The sequence below is a fragment of the Nematolebias whitei genome, chromosome 1, assembly GCF_014905685.2.
Source record: "Nematolebias whitei isolate Nwh7 chromosome 1, NemWhi1, whole genome shotgun sequence".
Lineage (NCBI taxonomy): Eukaryota > Metazoa > Chordata > Actinopteri > Cyprinodontiformes > Rivulidae > Nematolebias > Nematolebias whitei.
The window spans coordinates 28,766,855-28,786,209 of NC_056498.1; the positions used below are offsets into that span (position 1 = coordinate 28,766,855).

Genomic DNA, 19,355 nt, shown 5'->3' on the forward strand with positions numbered 1-19,355 from the left:
GCTATTATCTAGGGTGGCACTTTTATCTAAGGTGGCGCTATTATCTAGGGTGGTGCTGTTATCTAGGGTGGCACTGTTGAGCCACTTTTTCACACCTACTTCTTTAACCGTAAAATATATAAATGTTTGCCAGTTTTATTGTGGGCAAATCTAAACCAGTTTTAGGGTGTGGTTAGGTTTTCAAAGCGATTATTCATTTGGCCGAAGAAAAGTTATAAACGCCACAGTCACAACAGGAGGAGCGAAGGCCTACATATACATTTCTGTGTGTTTCTAAAGAATGACCTTTCACTGAAGGATCAGTGAGTGAGCTGTTGTTTTTGTTTGAGGTTGGACCTGCAGTGAAATGAAGCAGATGGTCTCTAAGCGAAGTGTTAAATTCTTGAGGGGTCTCCCACGTCACAGATTATCCAGTGTGATGAGAGTTGCACACCTGAGGCACACACCTCTGCATTCTCACTACACTGCATGTGTTTTTATTCCTCAGAAACCCATTAATATTTATATATCTACACCTCCTTTAAGTATTTTACATCTGCTGCCAAGGTTTATTGTATTCATTCAACCTAATTTAAGGCATGTGTCTTTAGAGTGTGTGACTGTTGCCCTGAGCAGCAGCTTGTGTGTGTTATCCTGCGCTGCAGATGGAAGGTTCTCTAATTCCACCAGATAAGATTAAGACCGGAGCAAACGTGACAGGGCGACACTCGTGTCTTTCTTCTTCACCTGCATTTCTCTGCTTTTCTCCTAGCCTCCTTCTGTCTGTTGATCGCATTCACCGTTTCCTGCTTGACACAGAAACGCCACTCAAAGTGCGTGGGTTTGTGATTTTGTGAGTTGAGAACACGGAACGGGGAGTTATTGCAACAGCCAGGACACTCAGTTGGTTAATAAGTTAATTTAATGACAAAGTGCACTGATCGATGCGAGGAGGTTTTCTGTTTCGTTGGTATAATTTCCATTTAAACGTATTAATAATAGGACAAGCAGGCAGTCAGATCTGTTCCTCCCATTGTTATTAGCACAAAAAATAAGAGCGATGTCGTCTTTTTAGTTTTATATTCCTCACACATCAACGTCTATATCCGGTTAAAGTTTTTGTGGCAATCATTTTATAAGATATGGCAATATTTACAAAGTTTTGTTGAGCGTATCAGAAGTTATGGCCCAGACAAGAGAAAGTTTATGGTCGGGCAGATGGAGAATAACTCGTAATACGTCCATTGTTGGAGGGGCGTATAATAATGTTCTTCTTCTTTCGGCTGTTCCCTTCCTCGGGTCGCCACAGCGAACTAACCCGCACAAAGACTTGCCGATTGTTTTTATGCCAGATGTTCTTCCTGATGCAACCACAGACCACCGAGCTACCACAGCGTTTTGTGTGGAGCAGAGGGCTGCCATCTTGGGCGCCCGGAGGAGCTGCTGGTGGGGGTTAACTGTCTTGCTAAAGGGCCCAGAGTGGAGCAAATGAGGGTGGAGGCAGGTGTGGGTGCTTCACCTTTCCCACCCACATTTTGATGTTGTCAGTCTGGGAGGTTGAACCGGCGACCTTCCAGTCACAGGCTCGCCTTTTCTAACCTCTGCACCACTGCTCCTCATTTGAGAATCGTATAATAATAATAATAAATGTTTATAATAATAGCATTAATTATAAAAAAAAAAAAAAAAAGGAAATTAGACGCTGGCCAAGCTTTTAAGTCTCACCAAATGTTAGCAAAATTTCCTCAGATTTGACCCCGTTGTAGCCATTTCATTGTCTGCTGATGTAAGTTAGCAGCAACGGCTGTCTTGAATCAGGTGGACTCCAAAAGCTTATCAGCTGCAGACGTACAACCGGTGATCCCTTCCTGAAAGATTCACCAACACCCTGTAAATGGTTCATGAAATATTTTGCCAACAGACAAATGTAACTGAGTCCAATAGTGCGCAGCAAAGTTGTAAAAATACGCGTCAGAAAATTGTACATGTCGGCGCTACATCTCAGCTACTGACACGCTGAATTTTAGCTCTGTGGCATTTACTGGGTTACAGCTAGTTTCGTGTTCATCACCGTCGTTTAGTTGCGGCAGCCATCTTAAACTGGAGCGACTCTAAAAGTTAAATCAGTTGTACACATATGTCCAGTGATTGCTTCCGGAAAGTTTAATAAAAAAATCATCGTGTGGTGCGTGAGATATTTTACTGACAAACAGATATAAGTAAAAGCATTGTAGCCTCTAACCTTAGAGAGCCGACAGTAATTAACATTCAATTCAAATCAGTTTATTTATTTAAATAGTGCCAAGTCACAAGAGAAGTCATCTCAGGGCACTGAACAGAAACATTCATAATTAAAAATAATAATTTAACATTAATTATCTGAGGAGCAGACTGCTTTGAGTTTAACTCCATTGCATAAACTCTCATCTTGAGCAAGCACGAAGGCGACAGTGGAAAGGAAAAACTCCCTCATGAGGAAGAAACCTTTAGCAGAACCAGACTCAGGACAAGCGTCCATCTGCTTTGACCAGCTGGGTTTGAGAGGACCAGATACACAATGGCAGGTCAAGAATCACATGTTAAGATAGAAATAGTATCAAATGAAAACTATTCAATTTTAACAATTCATTATAAGAAATGTGATCAATTTGTCCTAGGTAGTCTAAGCCTATAGCAGCATAAGAAGCCAACCCTAGCTATAGGATTTATCAAAAAGGAAAGTCTTAATCCCAGTCTTAAAACTGGACAATGTGTCAGTCTCACAGACAGAAACTGGAAGTTGGTTCCACAAGAGAGGAGCCTGATAACTGGAAGATCCTCCTCCCATTCTGCTTTTGGAAACTCTAGGAGCCGCGAGTAAGCCTGCAGTCTGAGAGCTAAGTGCTCTGTTAGGAAACTATGGGACGATAAGATCTGTAATATAAGATGGAGCTAGGTTGTTGAGGGCTTTGTAGGTTAGAAGTAAGATTTTGAATTCAACTCTGAATTTGACAGGGAGCCAATGGAGAGAACATATAACCTATAATCAATCGATCACTGTTTCTAGGTGTCATTGTTTTGTTGAGGTCCAGTATTTAGTCGTACTCGTGACTGACAGCCCGTTTGACAGGCTGGATGTGTGACGCGATCAGTGACAGGTAATCCCCACCACACACCCACGGCAGCCAATCAGTGGCCTCCAACCAGAGATGGGTCAACAGATGGGAACAGGCGGCTTAGCCCTTTAAAAACAGGATGGAGAGGTGACTCCGGCTCAGAAGCAGAGGCACGGAGGTGTTGAAAAGCAGGTGGAATGAAAAGCAAGAGGGTTTAGTTGCTGGGAGATCTGGACTTGTTTCTGCTGTCTTCGGTTGTTTGGAGCGACAACAATGACGGTTATCAAAAGAGGCCGACCGTGAGTAATCACCTCTGGTGACCAGCTGCTTGTGCTTAGTCTTACATTTTTACTATCCCAGTTTGAAAGGTTTCTATGGCGGTTGAACGTGTGGATTCATTCACAGCATTTATGGAATCTACGAAGTAACTGAAACATGAATCTGGATCAAAAAGAAACTGATTTGTCTGGTTCTGAGTCGAACCTTTAAAATGAATATCCTGATGCATGCTTGATAATCCAGGTAGATTCATCTAACAAGGTTAGACTGAAGAAGTCTTTTGGATAAAAGACGAAACGTTTCAACAAGAAGAATCCGTCCAGAGGACCCGACTTAACCTTGTTTGATTTAAAATGATTGTTTCACTTGGAAAAGGTGGATTTTTGTTTTTATTTAGTGTTGAGCCGTTAATGCTCTTGCGTTTCTGTACGAAAGCGGTCATTTTTGTCAAATAACGACAGAACAGCGCATTTTAATGTTCTTCGGTAACGACGGCGTCCGTTGGGTTTGAATGAGTTGAATTGAGTGAGCGGCAAAACGTCGTCTTGAGACCAAAAAAAGAGTCCAGTCATCTTTAAAAAAGAAACATTTAAGATTTGCTTTTTTTGCAATGTGTTGGCCAAATGTTTGGTGTTGCCATGGAAGCCTTGAACAGTTGGAAGTTTTCTCGGTATAATATATGTCAAGTCAGACCGGACCACACGACTCAACAAAAGCCTCTTAACCCAGTGACGTGGATTGAACTAGAGTCCATCACCTGCTGTGGTCACCTGTGTGGCATTCCACCTGTTTACACGTGACTCATCAGATTTAGCGCCGTCAGTCTGGGCTGAAGTGTCTGGGTCAATCTGGTAATTTCAGTCGGTGTATCATCAATGCGGAAACTAATACGAAATTTGTTTGTGTGTCTCAGAGTGCCAACGGTTCCCGTTAAGAACCTGAATGGATCTAGTCCTGTACACCCCGCCCTGGCAGGTAAACATATACTGACTGCTGAGTCCTTTGTTGAAACACTAGATCGACCCCCCCTGCTGCCTTTAGATCAAAAGGTCGTATCAAAAGGTCTTGCGAGCCATTTTGACCTACTGGCAAAAGGTTGAAAAGCCACCGCAAATTATCCCAGGATGAGTAAAGATGCAAATGTGGAACAGTGTGTCATTGTTCTCCCTCCGCTGGCTGTCCTCAGGCATCACGGGCATCCTGATGAGCGCAGCAGGACTTCCTGTCTGCTTGACCCGGCCTCCGAAGCTGGTGCTTCATCCTCCGCCTGTCAGCAAGAGCGACATCAAACCTGTGCCCGGCCTGGGCCACTGCTGTCGCAAGACCACAAAGAAACAAGCCCGGAAAGGTGGGTTAGTGCTCGCTGCCAGACAAACCAATGGGTCTTCTGTTCATTGGATAGTGGGAATTACGAAATGGTATTTTTTATGTTAACCAGTATTAATATTGGGAGGGTGGCTTGAAACACAGCAATGAAGGCTACCTATGGGACAGATCTGGTTGGCAGGCCGCAGACTGACCAAGTCTTCCGGATGGGAGACAAAACATTTCTCACTTAAAGAAACTGGTCCTGATGACATAATTTAAACTTTTTCGTTGTCATTATTAATACTATTATTTCTTATTTCTCAGGCAAGACACCTGAGGAAGTGGTGAAGCGTTATCTTCAGAAAGTTCGTAACCCTCCAGAGGAGGTGAGTTCACCTTTTAGAGTAATTCTAAAATCAATTTGTGTGTGAATAATTTTTTTAAAAATTAATATATATATATATATATATATATATATATATATATATATCTTTAGACATTTTTGTTTGTGTGTATGTGAACCAACAAACTATTTTATTGACTTGGTTATTCAAAAACCAAAAATCCCAAATTGTTAAACCTCTTAACTCTGAGTCTTTCAGGCATAATGTGTCTGCCAAACAAAAAGGATGGACAAGTGTTGCATTAACACATAAGAGACAATTAGCAAAAATCTTTTTTTTTAAATTGGTTCTTTAGCCAGTAACAAGCTAAAGTGCCAACTAGATACATAGCTAGTAACTCGCTAGCTAAAAAAAGTTACTAGCTGTCTGTCACAAAGACATAATTTGTTCCCCTTTCTTTAGATTAATGCATGTATGACTCATAAAATACTTCCCCAGTCTTTCTGGTCTTTCAACTCGAGGACTGGACCAGTGTTGTGTCATCAAAAACATAAATAAATCAAATAAAAAAACGTTAACAACTAGCTAATGCACTAGCTAATTGCTAGCTAGCAAACATATTTTTAAACCAAATGCTAAGCTAGCAAATAGCTAATGTACTTGCTAACTAGTAACTGTTACAATCTGTTTGTCACAAAAACACAATTTGCTGTCTTTGTTACTTTTTTTTTTTAGTTTTGACGGACAGAAAATAGTACTTTAGCGCCGACAGCGATTACAGAAAAGTTGCTAGCTAAACAAAATTAGCATTGTTAGACGTAGCTGATCAGCTGACATCTCTCGGAATATGTTTCAAGTCTTACGTTTCTGTTTCTTAAAGATGATTTTCAGATGTTGTTCATCTGATGTAAATAGTTTGATATTTATTTTATTTTTTTTGTCTTGTCTTGACGCTTCTTTTGTCCTTCAGCTGTTTACTTTCATGTTGTTTTAAGCACAAACTGTACAAAATGCTGTCAGGTCCAAGGACTAGAAGGAAATGGTAGAAAAGACAACATGAGTAAAAATTATTTAAAAAGAAAAGAGAAAAATATTGGAAGACCTTCAGAAAACCTCAAGAAATACTTTTGCACTGTATTATAAATCTAGCCAAATTTCTGTAAGCTGAAAAAGAAGCAAAAGACATGTTTAAATTTCTTTTAAAGATATTTTTAATGTCCATGTTGATCATACAAAATATAATAAAAATTAGCTTTCACCACAAGGCCACAAGGTCAAGGCCTTCATTAGTGGAAGCAGGTTGGTCTCATGAATAATAAACATTAGTCAGTGAAGCGCTGATAAACTCTAGAAAAAAACGTAGCCTACTGATAAGTGCCATAAGATGCTGTTCAAAGCCAGTTAAAAAACAAGTAAATGGCAAAAACCAAGCTTGAACTCATCTTCCCATTTCAGGACTGCACCATCTGCATGGAGGCGCTGTCTGGACCGTCGGGCTACAAGGGTCCTGGCGTAGGCGGCATCTCCCGGGCTGAATCGGTGGGCCGCCTGGCGCAGTGTGGTCACCAGTACCACCTCCAGTGCCTCGTCGCCATGTACAACAATGGCAACAAGGACGGCAGCCTGCAGTGTCCCACCTGCAAAACCATTTACGGAGTCAAGACTGGCAATCAGCCCCCCGGCAAGATGGAGTACCACGTCATCCCTCACTCTCTGCCGGGTCATCCCGACTGCAAAACCATCCGGATCATCTACAACATCCCTCCTGGCATCCAGGTTAGTGGTTCTAGGACACTTAAGTTCATATCAATATTAAGAAAGGTCTTATCATCCTAACACGCTCAATCAAAGGCAACTGGAGTTGAGAAAGCTCCTCATGTGAGAAGTGAAATATCCTAAAACAATGAAGTCTTTCCATCCATTATCTTCCACTTGTTTTGACGTCGTCTCAGGGGTAGCAGCTTGAGCGGGGAGGTCCAGACATCTCTTTCCGCAGCCACCTCTTCCAGCTCTTCTGGGAGGATTTCAAAGCATTCCCAGACCAGCCGAGGGACATAGTCTCACTAGCGAGTCCTGGGTCTTCCTCAGGCTCTCCCTAGGTAGGCATCTAGGGGGCATCCTTACCAGATACCCCCTGGCATGCCCCCACCTACTCTGATAATTGCTTGGTTATCCGATAGAGCAGTCCAGTTGCTTTCACTTGAGCTTGCTAGGATCATGACACCTTGGATGAGAATTTACACCACCAAGAGGCGTGACTGCACTTGTGTGCTTTGGAACTGATTGAACCCATGCCTTGTAGGGTCCTGAGCACCCAAATCCAGGAAAACCGTTCACCGCACGTGGGTTTCCCAGACACTGCTACCTTCCTGACAGCGAGAAGGGGCGCAAGGTACTTAAAGAAACGTACATCTTGTTTAATTTAACGACTAGCACGATAATTCCCAAATGACATATTTTAACTAATTCTCTCAGGTCCTGAGGCTGCTTCTGGTGGCGTGGGACCGCAGGCTCATCTTCTCCGTGGGTACGTCCAGCACTACCGGCGAATCCGACACGGTCATCTGGAACGAGGTGCACCACAAGACCGAGTTCGGCTCCAACCTCACGGGCCACGGCTACCCCGACCTGGGCCACTTGGACAACGTTCTCGAGGAGCTGAGGGCCCAGGGGATCACCGAGGAGGAGTGTCTACCCAGAGAATGAGCGGAGACGTTTTGCCGGCCCCACGAGGGGAGAGAAGAACCTTCGGACAAAGAAAAGAGAGGGGGAGAACCCTGAAGGCAGAACTGTCGCCAAATTTGTGTCAGCTTCGTCTGACTGCACGAGACAGTTCTGTGAGACATTTGAGGTCACTGTGCTCGTACGAGTTGATGTTAGTTTAAAAAAGATCTGCCATTGTACACGGAGAAACTTGATAACAGAGACTAGACCAGAATGTATTTGATCTTTTTAGTAAATATGACGTGTTTGTTGTTGCTGCTGCTAAGTGGGCCCAAGGGAAATGAAAGGTGGTATTTTTACGTGGACCTGAGGATGTGTGGGGGGTTGCAAACAAAGAAACGTGTTTTTCAACTTTTATTTTTCAAGCAGAGCATCCTTTTAACTACAACGAACTGCAAACCTGAGCATGGATATCTGCTGCCCTCTAGTGGGACCTTTTGAAAACTACATCACTTTTTAGGTTTGGTTTTTAAATCTTGTATATTCTATAAATACTTGATATATGGTATTATTGCGTTCATTCATGTTTTTACATTTGAATGTTGAATTTTGTTTTATATGGAGTATTTCATTGTATATTTTTATTTTTTTTCCTTTTTGAAGACCAAAAGAGACAGTTTAAATAATCTGCCTGTCACTTTATATGTTTTCTTTATGTATGGCCATTTTCAAAGTATTCTGTTTCTTAAGCTCACAAACGGACAAATATCCGGTCATTTACCACCCCATGAGTTTTCTGTCTTCTTGGAGCAGCGGAAATGTTCAAGTCCGGTAGAGGATCGAGGGGTAAAACCCCTCCAGGAGGAGCAAATTCTCCAAAAAGCTAGGATTAGACCCCCCAGTCTGAGCTCAGATTTGCACAGTGCTTTCTGCTTAGCATCGTAAAGATAACCAAGGCAAACGTGGAACTGTTGTAATTTTATGTAGGGCAGACACCAGCCTCAAATCGCTCTGCAGAATGTGGTTATTGCTTGTTTGTGTGTGTGTGTGTGTGTGTGTGTGTGATTTTTCACCATGAACAGGTGCAAAAGACTGACACAGTCTGGGTGGAGTTGTGGCCGCAGTCCGTTTGCGTTCACTTCACTGTGAACTGATTTTAAAGCAAGGAATGTTTCTGAGTGAGATGAAATCGTGAGTGAGGGACGCACTAACATAGATCAACATTTATTTACATTTATACGTCATGATACTTTGTGTATGTGTGTGTGTGTGAACAAATTTGAATTAAACATTTTTTTAAGGTTCAACGAGAAATCGGAAGCCTCGCCTTGTTCAATCTTGTATTTTATTTTATTTTTGTTACTGTTTATGTAAAAGTAGTCCCTCACTTATCGTGGGGGTTGCGTTCCAGACACCCCCGCGATACGTGAAAATCCACAAAGTAGGGATGTTATATTTATTTTAGTATTTGTATATATTTTAAGGCTTTATAAACCCCTCCCTCGCTCGTGCAATGTTCTTAACAATGTTCTAAACTCTTAAACCTACGTAATATTAACAGCATATGTATATGTACTGTACAGTACTGCAAAATGTTATATGGGTACTCACCAGTGAAGATACAACTCGAAGGATGAGTTCAGGTTTATTTGTAACTTTCCTGCCAGTTCTGTGATCTTAATAGATAGATCGTTACTTTTGACTTTGCGTTGCAAAACTATTTTTACCATATTGGTTTCTCCACTCCCTCCATTGCTGTTCTTTGAATTTCGGCAGACGGCAGCATCCGGAAGCACTGTTGCCTTCTGGGCCGTGTAGTTCTTTTGACTTGTGTTACAGTGTAGGCTTACTGAAAGAAAACTACAAAATGACGGCACCTGTCTGAAGTTTTTTTAATTTATTTATTTGTTTTGTTTTTTGTCCTATTGGTTGGCTCCCGCTCCCGTTAACTTTTTATCCCGTACCGTCCCAATCACGTGATTAATATTAAAATTGACAATCGTGTACAATGTTATGTTGAAAACCCGCAAAAGAGGGAATCCGCGAAAGTTGAACCGCAAAGTATTGCTGTACTACTTATTCAAGCCTAGTGGGTCACAGAGTCAGGGTTTGGACAACACTTGGTCATAAAACACCAAGTGATGGGGTTCTTCAAAATAAAAATAAAAAACGGCATCACATGGAAATTTAATAATGTCTAATTAATGTCGGTTGTGGTGAAGAATGATTTGAGTCTCAAGGCAAAGCTCTCCATCCCTCACCTGGATTTCTCACCTGGACCTGTTCCCTCCGAGATCTGACTACAAATAAGCAGAACAAGATGGAGGTGAGCATGTTTAATTGCATAGTTTCCCATATTTAAACAAAATAACAGAAGTTATAATGATTGTTGGACAGTTTTTGTAGCTCTTTTCTAATTGACCTAGGTAGCAGAGATACCCTGACAAGTGTAAGACCAGTATAAGTTACACTAACAAGAATGTTTGCGTAACTGTATTTGCCTGAACCTCTTTCACATTTTACTCCTTGTCATCATAGTACCAGTAATCACCAGTGGCGGCTCCAGAGCACCACGTCCACCCCCCATTAGAAACAAGGATAATGTGACCGCTTCAGTGCAAGACTAAATTAATTAAGTCCACACGACGGTCTGATACATGGGAGAGGTGGTGGATTGTAGAACATTTGCCCTCAAAATTGTTTGGATCTTCAAACGTTCTTCACTTTTATAAAAAAAAAAAACATATATATATATAAAAGTAAGGCAGTTATGTTAGATTGTATAAATACCAATTCAACTAAATGTTCCAATCAGGGACTGAACCCACAGTTCAAGCTTTAACCACTGATGTATCACAACATGCTCCGAGCGCAGACCTGGAGAAAGAAGATTCCACCATGTTGGAGAAAATCTCCTGGTTTTAGTCTATCTGTTCTGGTCCCCTCTGTCTGCTCCAGGGTTTGCTGGTTTGAAGGGTTTGCTGCAGCTATTCCTGTGCTTGAGCTCACGTCAAGTCAAGTGTTAGAGTGCCTATTTTTCTTTTTCTGTCGGCTGCTCCTTCCTCAGGGGTCGCAACAGCGAACTAACTCGCATGAAGACTTGGCGTTTGTTTTTACGCCCGATGTCTTTCCTGATGCAACCACAGACCACGAGCTACCACAGCCCTCTGTGTGGAGCAGAGAGATGACCTCTAGGATGACTGGGGGGAGCAGATAGTGGGGGTTAAGGGTCTTGCTCAAGGGCCCAGAGTGGGGCAATCAATCAGAATCAGAATAAGCTTTATCATCATTGCTGTACAGTCGTCCGAAAGATGGGCGGAGTGCACGTGGCTGCAGATCCTAGGAGCGCGGCCCCTTATCCTTTAGATAGAAAAGGGGAAAGACCACGAGGAAAGGATAGGGTACTCCACCAGTAAGCACATTTATAACACATTACATATGCATTTGACGACATGACGGTGAAATTTGTCCATGAAGCTCTTCCAGATAGCACCATAGTCCTGATAAGATGTTGGTGTTAGCTGGTACAGCTCTGATAAGTGTTCACAGAAGTTCTCGGTGGAGGGGCGGTTGCACGGTGGATGGATAAAGCAGAGCCTTCTTAGTTTACACATCCCCAGGAGCAATTTGATAAGTTGGCCTGCTTCAAGGTCGAACGGGGAAGTCAGATTCAGATAAGCCACAGTTGTTTTTTATTTCTCGTCAGCCTTGAGTTCTGCTGATACTTTCGTTATCCGAAATGGCCAGATTTGTGGGCTTTCCGCTGGTCCGTGCTTATAGCTTCCTCCAAGGTCGATCCCAACCTGCTGGTGCGTTCCAAAGCCGCAAGTGGCCTACGATTCTCATAAATCGCTTCCATCTTACGGCTGAGCTCGTAAGTCAGCTGAGTCTGAGAGCTCGAAGCACAAATTGATCCCTCACATAAGGTCGGCAGCTTTGCCACGACCGCCATCTTCCTTAACAGCCGATAGGTATCCGACGGTGTCAAAAAGCAAAAACCCTGCTGCTATCATAAATGCAATGATGTTCGGCATCCTCCTGAGACAACACAGAAAGGCCCTACATGACGTACCCTGCTGCGTGTGTCTCAGCGGTGCATGAGGGTTCTCCAGGACCCCGGCGCTTGGTAGAAAAATGTTTTTATCAATTGCGTTGAAAGTCCAGCTGACCAAATCCATGACAGTAATGTACGATTTGGAAGACGTGCAAATAGAAGCTCCGATACACAGAACAGAGAGCAACTGACGGAGAGGGAAGAAAAATCATCCGCCCATGGACCGCCACTTGTAATCACCCTTCCCAGTATATTTCCTCCGTTTTGTGGCTGAATCTTTGCTAACCTTCATCATCTTGTCAGTTTATCTGTTTAGTGTTCGTCTCAGGTGCGTTATTAGAAATCTAGTTTGTTTTTGAGAACTCCCTCCTACACTTTGATCCTGCTTCCGCTCACCATCCCCAACAGGCTTGTCTCATGGTTGGACATTAACAAATGGCTAGATTATAAGGATCGTTCACAATCCTGATTTCTGCCTCATAAGATGAGCAGTTTATCTGTAGATTAGTCTGGCTCCTGGATTAGCTGACAGGATTACATCCCCCTTAATGAATGAAAAATTAACAAAGATGATGAAACACAATTATAAAGGACTGCGGATAAATTATTCAGCTCTGAGACAAGAAGAGTTAGATGGAAGCTCATGACAATTAGGTGAACTAAATTACTGATATGTAAAAGTCATTTCAAAGCACATTAAAAAATGTCACATTTTTTTCCTTTAAACATTTTAACTAAAACTCTGAAATAAAACAAAAAATAAAACCGAAAAAAAAAAAGGCATTCTGAAAGTTGTCCTAAGAGGAACAATCACATTTCTTTACTTGAAATCTTTCACCTACATTTTCATCTGCTCCTTCGTTTCTGCAACAGCTGAGCTTTACCGTAAGTGAAAGATGTCATGGAATGGGATTATCTCAGAAGAAGAAGAAGAACAAGAAGACGAAAAACAACAAGAACAAGAAGAGCAAGAGCAACAACAAAGAACAAGAAGTAGAAGAACAACAATAAAGAAGAACAAAAAGAAAAACAACAAGAACAACAGCAACAACAACAAAGAAGAAGAAGAAGAACAACAACAACACCAAAGAAGAAGAAGAACAACAGCAATAAAGAAAAAAAGAAAAAGAACAACAACAATAAAGAACAAGAACAAAAACTGTCTGTCTGTCAAATTGTAGAGGAGCAGATGGATTACAAATCTAATCAGGCTACGTCTGCATTAATTAAGATGGACTGGCAGGAACTGGTGAGGCTAGAATAAAGATGACGCGATAATAAATGGCTCGCTATCAACTAAATGTGAACGGCAAAGGCAGACAATAATGTTTTTGTCAATATATTTTTGTGTGTCTGTTAACAAAATATCACGTGAACCACCAGATGAATTCTAATGAAATTTACAGATTGTAATCACTGGATGTACATCTACAACTGTTTAACTGTTGGAGTCATCCTAATCCAATATGGCTGCCACAGTCAACTCACTTTAGAAAACACAAAAATGGATCTAACTCTGTCTCTGTTTGATCTGGTAGTAGCTGAGACTGATCCCCTACAGATAATCTGAGTTCTAACCGAAGGAGCAAGATGTTTACTGAAAACCTTGACTTTCTCTGTTGGAGTCAAACTGTCTGTTAGTAAAATATCTCACAAACCACTGGGCAAATTTAATTGAAGCTTTCTGAAAGTAATCACTGGGTACACCTCTACTGCTGTTTAACTTTTGGAGTCAACCCAATTCAAGATGGCAGCGTCAGTCTACTGATCTTAGAAAACACAACATGGCTCTAATTCTGATCATTTCACAGATAGTGTGTCAAAATTAGTTGTGGTAGTAGCTGAGAGTCATTCACAACAAATAATCCAAGTGCAACTCAATAAATTTAAATTTTGCATAAAACGCGCACTGAGCGTTGAAGCCGCCCTTGTTTGTCTGTTAGCACAAAATCTCATGAACCACTGAACCAAATTCACTGAAACTTCCCAACAGTAATCACTGGATGCACAAGTATACTTTATTATCTACTGAAGTCACTGTGATTGAAAAAGGACGCCACAGCTTATCAAAACCAGCCAACACAAAAATGGCCATAACTCAGTCAGTTTTACAGACACTGAGCGAAAATTGTACGTGGTAGTAGCTGAGAGTCATCCCCAACACATATGAACATGACATCATGCCTTTCTCAACATTTTGATGATTTTAGTCCAAAACTCTGTCAAGAAATGCGGCGGGCGATGCGCACTCCAAGGAATTTTAGGCCTTTAAACAGCTGAAGAGAAGCGGTGCAGAAGGTTTTTACTAAAATGTGTTCTAAAAAGATTATGAAAGCAGAAGAAAAAAAGGGGGAGGGGGGCACCACATAATAGCAGATAAGAGGGATTCGCTAAACTTGAGGGGAGTGGGGTCTTCATCTGGTTAGAGAACCCCCACCCTCCTGCAAGGGGTTTATAGTCCACCACCCACATCGATGCAAATAAGCTGATTACACAGAGCAGGGTGGAGGGTGGGTCACCACATGTTGCCACGTTGTCTCCAGTCTTCCTTTCATTATTATTCGTTTAAGGTCCAAACTGCCACCAGGAGCTGTTCGCTTCATTTTTCCTGCACATTCCACAGAAAGTACCCCCCCCACACACACACACACACACACACACACACACACCTCCTGTCAAAAACAACTTGTCTATTATTAAAAGCTTTTAAATGGAGCAGCGTGTTGGCTGACTACCAAGTCCCTTCCCCTTGTTGCCAGGGAAACATACTCCTGCTCTCCGCTCGCTTTCTCTCTCTCCCTCTCTGTGTTTCCTCCTCCTCCTCCTCCTCCTCTTCCTCCCCCCGAGGCTCATATTTCAAAACCGTCAGCAATCTGTGTGCGCTCACACGGCCGCCTTTCAGCTAAAAGCTTTTTGTGCTCGCCCGTGCAGCAGAATGGAGGGCGAAAGAGAGCAGATAGGAGTGGTTAGTGGCAACACGGGAGGGGGGAATAAAGGGCCTCTCTCTCACCGTTGCCAGGGCAACTTGATGTCACTGTGACATCACGCAGTATTAAAAGCTTTTAACCGGATTCCTCGCCTGCCGTAGGCCCCATTTTGAGTCCTCTTTCAGCTAGGCTGGGGGGAAGGGCACGCAGGCGGGACGGTGGTGGCTTGTGTTCTCGCACATGTATCCCGTCCTCCCTGCAGTCTGACACCAGCTCCTTTAACTGTAAAAAGGCTTTCAAATTCCACCTCCAAAGGTCCTCTGCAAACACAGCCAGCACAAGGCCGAGCGAGGCGTTTTAGAAAGAGCAGCTAAACATGGCGTCTTACGATGGCTTCAGCTACCTGATGCCAGGCCACAACGAGAAACACAGGCGGGCCCCGAACTGGACCGACAGCGAAATGAAAGCCCTCCTGTACGTGTGGGAGGAGCACCACAACGAGCTGAAGACGAGCAAGAGGAACGCCAAGGTTTACGAGAAGATGTCCCAGAGGTTTTTCCAGCTGACCGGAGAGCAGCGCTTCAAGGAGGAGATCAAGATGAAGATCACCAACATGTCTTTCCAGTTCAGGCAAGTCCTTCAACAACCAAACCACCTGCCTCCATGATCCAGCTTTTGCATGATCGCTAATTTGAAAACTTTATTTTTCAGGCGAATGAAAGCGACAGCCGGCGAATCTACCGAGGCGCCTGATTGGCCTTATTACAACGCCATTGAGAAGATCCTGTCCAAGCCGTTGGAGAATGGCAGGGTGAACTCTCTGGAGTTTCAGGCTCCCGCTGCAGGTCCATCCACTTCGTCCCAGTCCACAGACAACCCCTTGTCCCAGTCGGAGGAAGGCGTGATGGGATTCCTGCCGGAGTACACGGGCTCCTCGGATGAGATGGAGATCAAACAGGAGCTGGACTCTCTGAGCTCCGACAGTGACCACACACTCGGCTCCAGGTAGTAGAACCTAAGACTGGAGCTGAATAAATTCAAACCAGTCCGTTCAATTTGGTTTTGTTTCCCCTGAATACTCAAAATGTCTGAACCTGGCCTTCACCAGACGCTACTAACAAACGTTCCGCCTCCGTTCCTCAGCTCCCGCCCCATCTCGTCCAGGAAGAGGCGTGCCAGAAAGTACCTGTCCCTGAAGAGGAGGAAGCTGCAGATGATGAGCGACTTGCTGAAGCAGCAGAGGAAGTCGACCCGGGCCATGGAGGAGACGTGCAGGGAGGTCCGCCGATCCTTGCACCAACAGAACCTCCTCCAGGTCCAGTGTCTGCAACTGCAGGAGAGGATGATGAACCTCCTGGAGAAGATGATTCAGCTTCCCGCCTCCACGTCATCGATTTGGAGTCAAAGCGGGGCCAAGGAACCTGCGAAACCTTGAACAGTGGAAAGATGTGCATTCTCTGGAAGAAAGCGTATTCCTCCAGTTATGTCTTTTTTATTTAGAATTTTACCTCGATAGCAAAAACTTTCAAGACCTGTTGTGTTTAAAAAATGACACAGTAACTGTTATGAGATCATAGATGGTTAAGACATGCACTAAAATATGCTTTGACCATCTATGGAGGCTGCCTGAACATCATTAATATGGTACAATACTTGTAAATAGCATCAACTGTTAGACTCTGATGTCAGGTTTTAGTTAATACTAGCTAAACAAAAGTTTTCTTCATAACTTGCCAAGTACCTCAATAAAATCACTGAAACTGCTTTTTGAAATCACGTCTTTTTTATTTTTATTTTGCCTTTTATTTACATGTTGGGGACACTTTGTGTCAAACATGACAAATGAGAAATTTAAGTATTCACAGTGGGAAAAAGTAGGCAACAAAACTGACGTAACCTGAGTCGAATGTAAGGGAAAATTATATTTTATCTTTAAAAAAATGAGTCAAAATTATAGTGTCAACCTTGATTTGTTAACAGTACACCGATTAAAAGAGAGAGTGCAATTAAAGAACAAAATATAAATTAAAGAGAACATTTGAAGTGCAACTGATTGGTTTGAAATAAACAGTGTTCTAAAGTTTACTTCACTTTTTATTTTTATTAATTAAACATGTTTTTTTCTGTTTTATCCACAAAACCATAGATTGACACTTAGTATAGATAGTCTAATGTTGTAAATCAAAACATTTTACACAAGTTATCTTTGTATAAAGTCTGAATAAATGTCTCAATGATTTTCTGCTAACTTTCTTTTCTCTTCCAACAAAGTTAAGTCAGGTCCTCTGGACGGTTTCTGTTTTGTTGTTGAAACGTTCCGTCCTTTATCCAAAGGGCTTCATCAGTCCGAGGAGCCACAACAAACACAGTCCCATAAGTGGCTTACTCACACAGCGGGCCCTTCCAGTTTTATGGTGGTTTCTGGAGTTCGCCCTCTCCCCCGTTGACTCCTCTGAGGCAGCCATAGCCAAAGAGGTTCTGAATATCAAAGTTCATGCTCAATAATCCAGGTAAAAAAAAATCCAACAAAGTTAAGTCAGATCCTCTGGATGGGTTCTTTCTTTTTTTTGGTGAAATGTTTTGTCCTTCATACATCAGTCTGAGGAGCAACAACAAAACTGGTTATCAGCCATAACACTGATAATGATCTTATCACCATAAAACTTGTTGGCCCACTATGTGGGTATATCACTTACGGGACTGTTTGTTGTGGCTCCTCGGACTGAGGAAGTCCTTTGGATGAAGGGGGAAAAAAATCACTGTAATGCCACTTTAATTAGTGACATGTGACTTATCTGTGCTGCTGATTATCCATGCTGCTGATCTCACGCTGCTGATTATCTCATACTGCTTTATTCATTCATATCCTTCTGCTCACCACAGACTCATGTTCGGGCTGCTGTTGATATGCAGTATTGTTTTACATTATTAGTGTTTAGCGTCTATCTTAGCTCTTTTAGTGTACCATTTGGCATTCGTTTAGCTTTTATCTTAGTGTATATCTTAGATCCTTATATACTGTTTCTTTTTATACTTTATGTTTTTGATATTTTTGGGTGTAACTAGGACCCTGAGTGCATAATTTCATTCCACCTCATGTACCACATGTGATGCGAATGATAATAAACTTGACTTGAATTGAACTTGAAAAATGATGTTAAAGAATAATTATTCAGGCTATCAGAAGTTTTTTTTATATTTTTATACTTGGGCTGTTTTGTCACTCATTTTCAACCAAGCAGCCTATAGTACCTCACTATTTTCAGAGGCTCATTTCTTTCTTTAGCTAGTAATTAGCTAAAGTTATTAGCTAGCCAGTAACTTTAGATAGTCAATATAACAGTTGTTGAAAATAAAATTTACTAGCTTTCTCATAACTGAATAATCTTACAAGCTGGTAACTTTAGCTAGTTAGCTACAGTGACACGTGGCTAATATTAAAGTTACTTGCTAGCTAATTACTAACTAATGTTAAAAGCTAGCTAGTAACTAAAGTTAATTAATAGTTAGCTGTAATACACCAAAGAATAGTAATAAGGTATTGTGTTGGTTAATTAATAATAGGCCTATAGCAATTGTATGTATTGAAGCAGTTGAACATTGTGGGAGTTTTGGAATTATAGATTGCAAATCGTATAGAGGGCAAAATTATCATTTAAATACAATAATGATCATATCTATCAGCACTTAACATTTAGCTCCTTAGCAAAATACTGTTTAAAAATACAAGTAATGGTTAATTTGCATTTAATACTACTGAAGTCCCTTTATTGCAAGGGTTACGTTCCAGACACCATTGCGATAGGTGAAAAACCGCCAAGTAGGAACACTATATTTATTTTATTATTTATATATATTTTGACTTTATAAAACATTCCCACACTCCTGCAATGTTCTTAATAATGTTCTAAACTCTTAAACCTATGTAATTTTAACAACATATGTATAAAGGTTGAATGAAATGTACTGTACAGTACTGTAACGTTTTATATGGGTACTCACCAGTGAAGATACTACAACTTGAAGGACGAGTTCAGCTTCAGGATTATTTGCGATTTTCCTGCTAATTCTGTGATCTTGATAGAGCGTTAATTCTGGCTTTACATTGCAAAACTATTTTTTACCACATCGGTTTCTCCGTTAGTATTTGCTACATCCATTGCTGTTTTTTAAATTTTGGCAGAAAGCAGTGGCCGGAAGCACTGTTGGCTTCTGGGCCATGTAGTTCTTTTGACTTGCGTTACAGTAGGCTTACTGAACGAAAACTACGAAATGGCGGCGACTGTCCGAAGTAGTTTTATTTTTTTTTGTCCTATTGGTTGGTTCTCTCTCCCGTTAACTTTTTATATGGTACCGTCCCAATCACGTGAGTAATATTAAAGTTGACAATAGTGTGTCATGTACAATCTTATGTTGAAAACCAGCGAAAGAGTGAATCCGCGAAAGTCGAACCGCATTATGCAGAGTAGGCACAGTTCAGCTAATTTGTTAACAGCTAATACTGGAACACATTTTTCATTCAATTCAATTCAAAAATACTTTATTAATCCCAAAAGGAAATTATTTGTTGTTGTAACTCGTTATCCTCATTTTATCAAGAGATGTTATAGATACTGATGGCTGTAGACAGGAAGGATCTCTTGTAAAAGGTCCATCCCACAGTGGATCCTAAGAAACTGGCCGCAGAAACCGTCTGATCCGTCCA

The 19,355-nt window shown here is 41.8% G+C and overlaps 3 protein-coding genes across 6 annotated transcripts in view; all 3 read left to right on the forward strand.

Moving 5' to 3' along the window:
* The window catches only part of LOC119414207 (E3 ubiquitin-protein ligase DTX4), a 24,499-nt gene extending 15,571 nt beyond the window's left edge, over positions 1 to 8,928 (forward strand). The window contains exons 3-8 of the mRNA XM_037681310.1: positions 4,267 to 4,328; positions 4,540 to 4,701; positions 4,986 to 5,047; positions 6,461 to 6,781; positions 7,308 to 7,397; positions 7,481 to 8,928. Coding sequence (XP_037537238.1) covers positions 4,267 to 4,328; positions 4,540 to 4,701; positions 4,986 to 5,047; positions 6,461 to 6,781; positions 7,308 to 7,397; positions 7,481 to 7,711 — 928 coding nt within the window. The 3' untranslated portion in view covers positions 7,712 to 8,928. The remainder of the gene's footprint in view (positions 1 to 4,266; positions 4,329 to 4,539; positions 4,702 to 4,985; positions 5,048 to 6,460; positions 6,782 to 7,307; positions 7,398 to 7,480) is intronic.
* Positions 1 to 19,355, forward strand: part of gps2 (G protein pathway suppressor 2) — an 831,114-nt gene that overhangs the window by 222,456 nt on the left and 589,303 nt on the right. The window lies entirely within an intron of this gene.
* msantd1 (Myb/SANT-like DNA-binding domain containing 1) lies at positions 15,007 to 16,085 on the forward strand. Its single transcript, XM_037676185.1, has 3 exons — positions 15,007 to 15,280; positions 15,362 to 15,655; positions 15,794 to 16,085. The coding sequence occupies exons 1-3, from the start codon at positions 15,027 to 15,029 to the stop codon at positions 16,083 to 16,085; spliced, it is 840 nt and encodes a 279-aa protein (XP_037532113.1). The 5' UTR covers positions 15,007 to 15,026.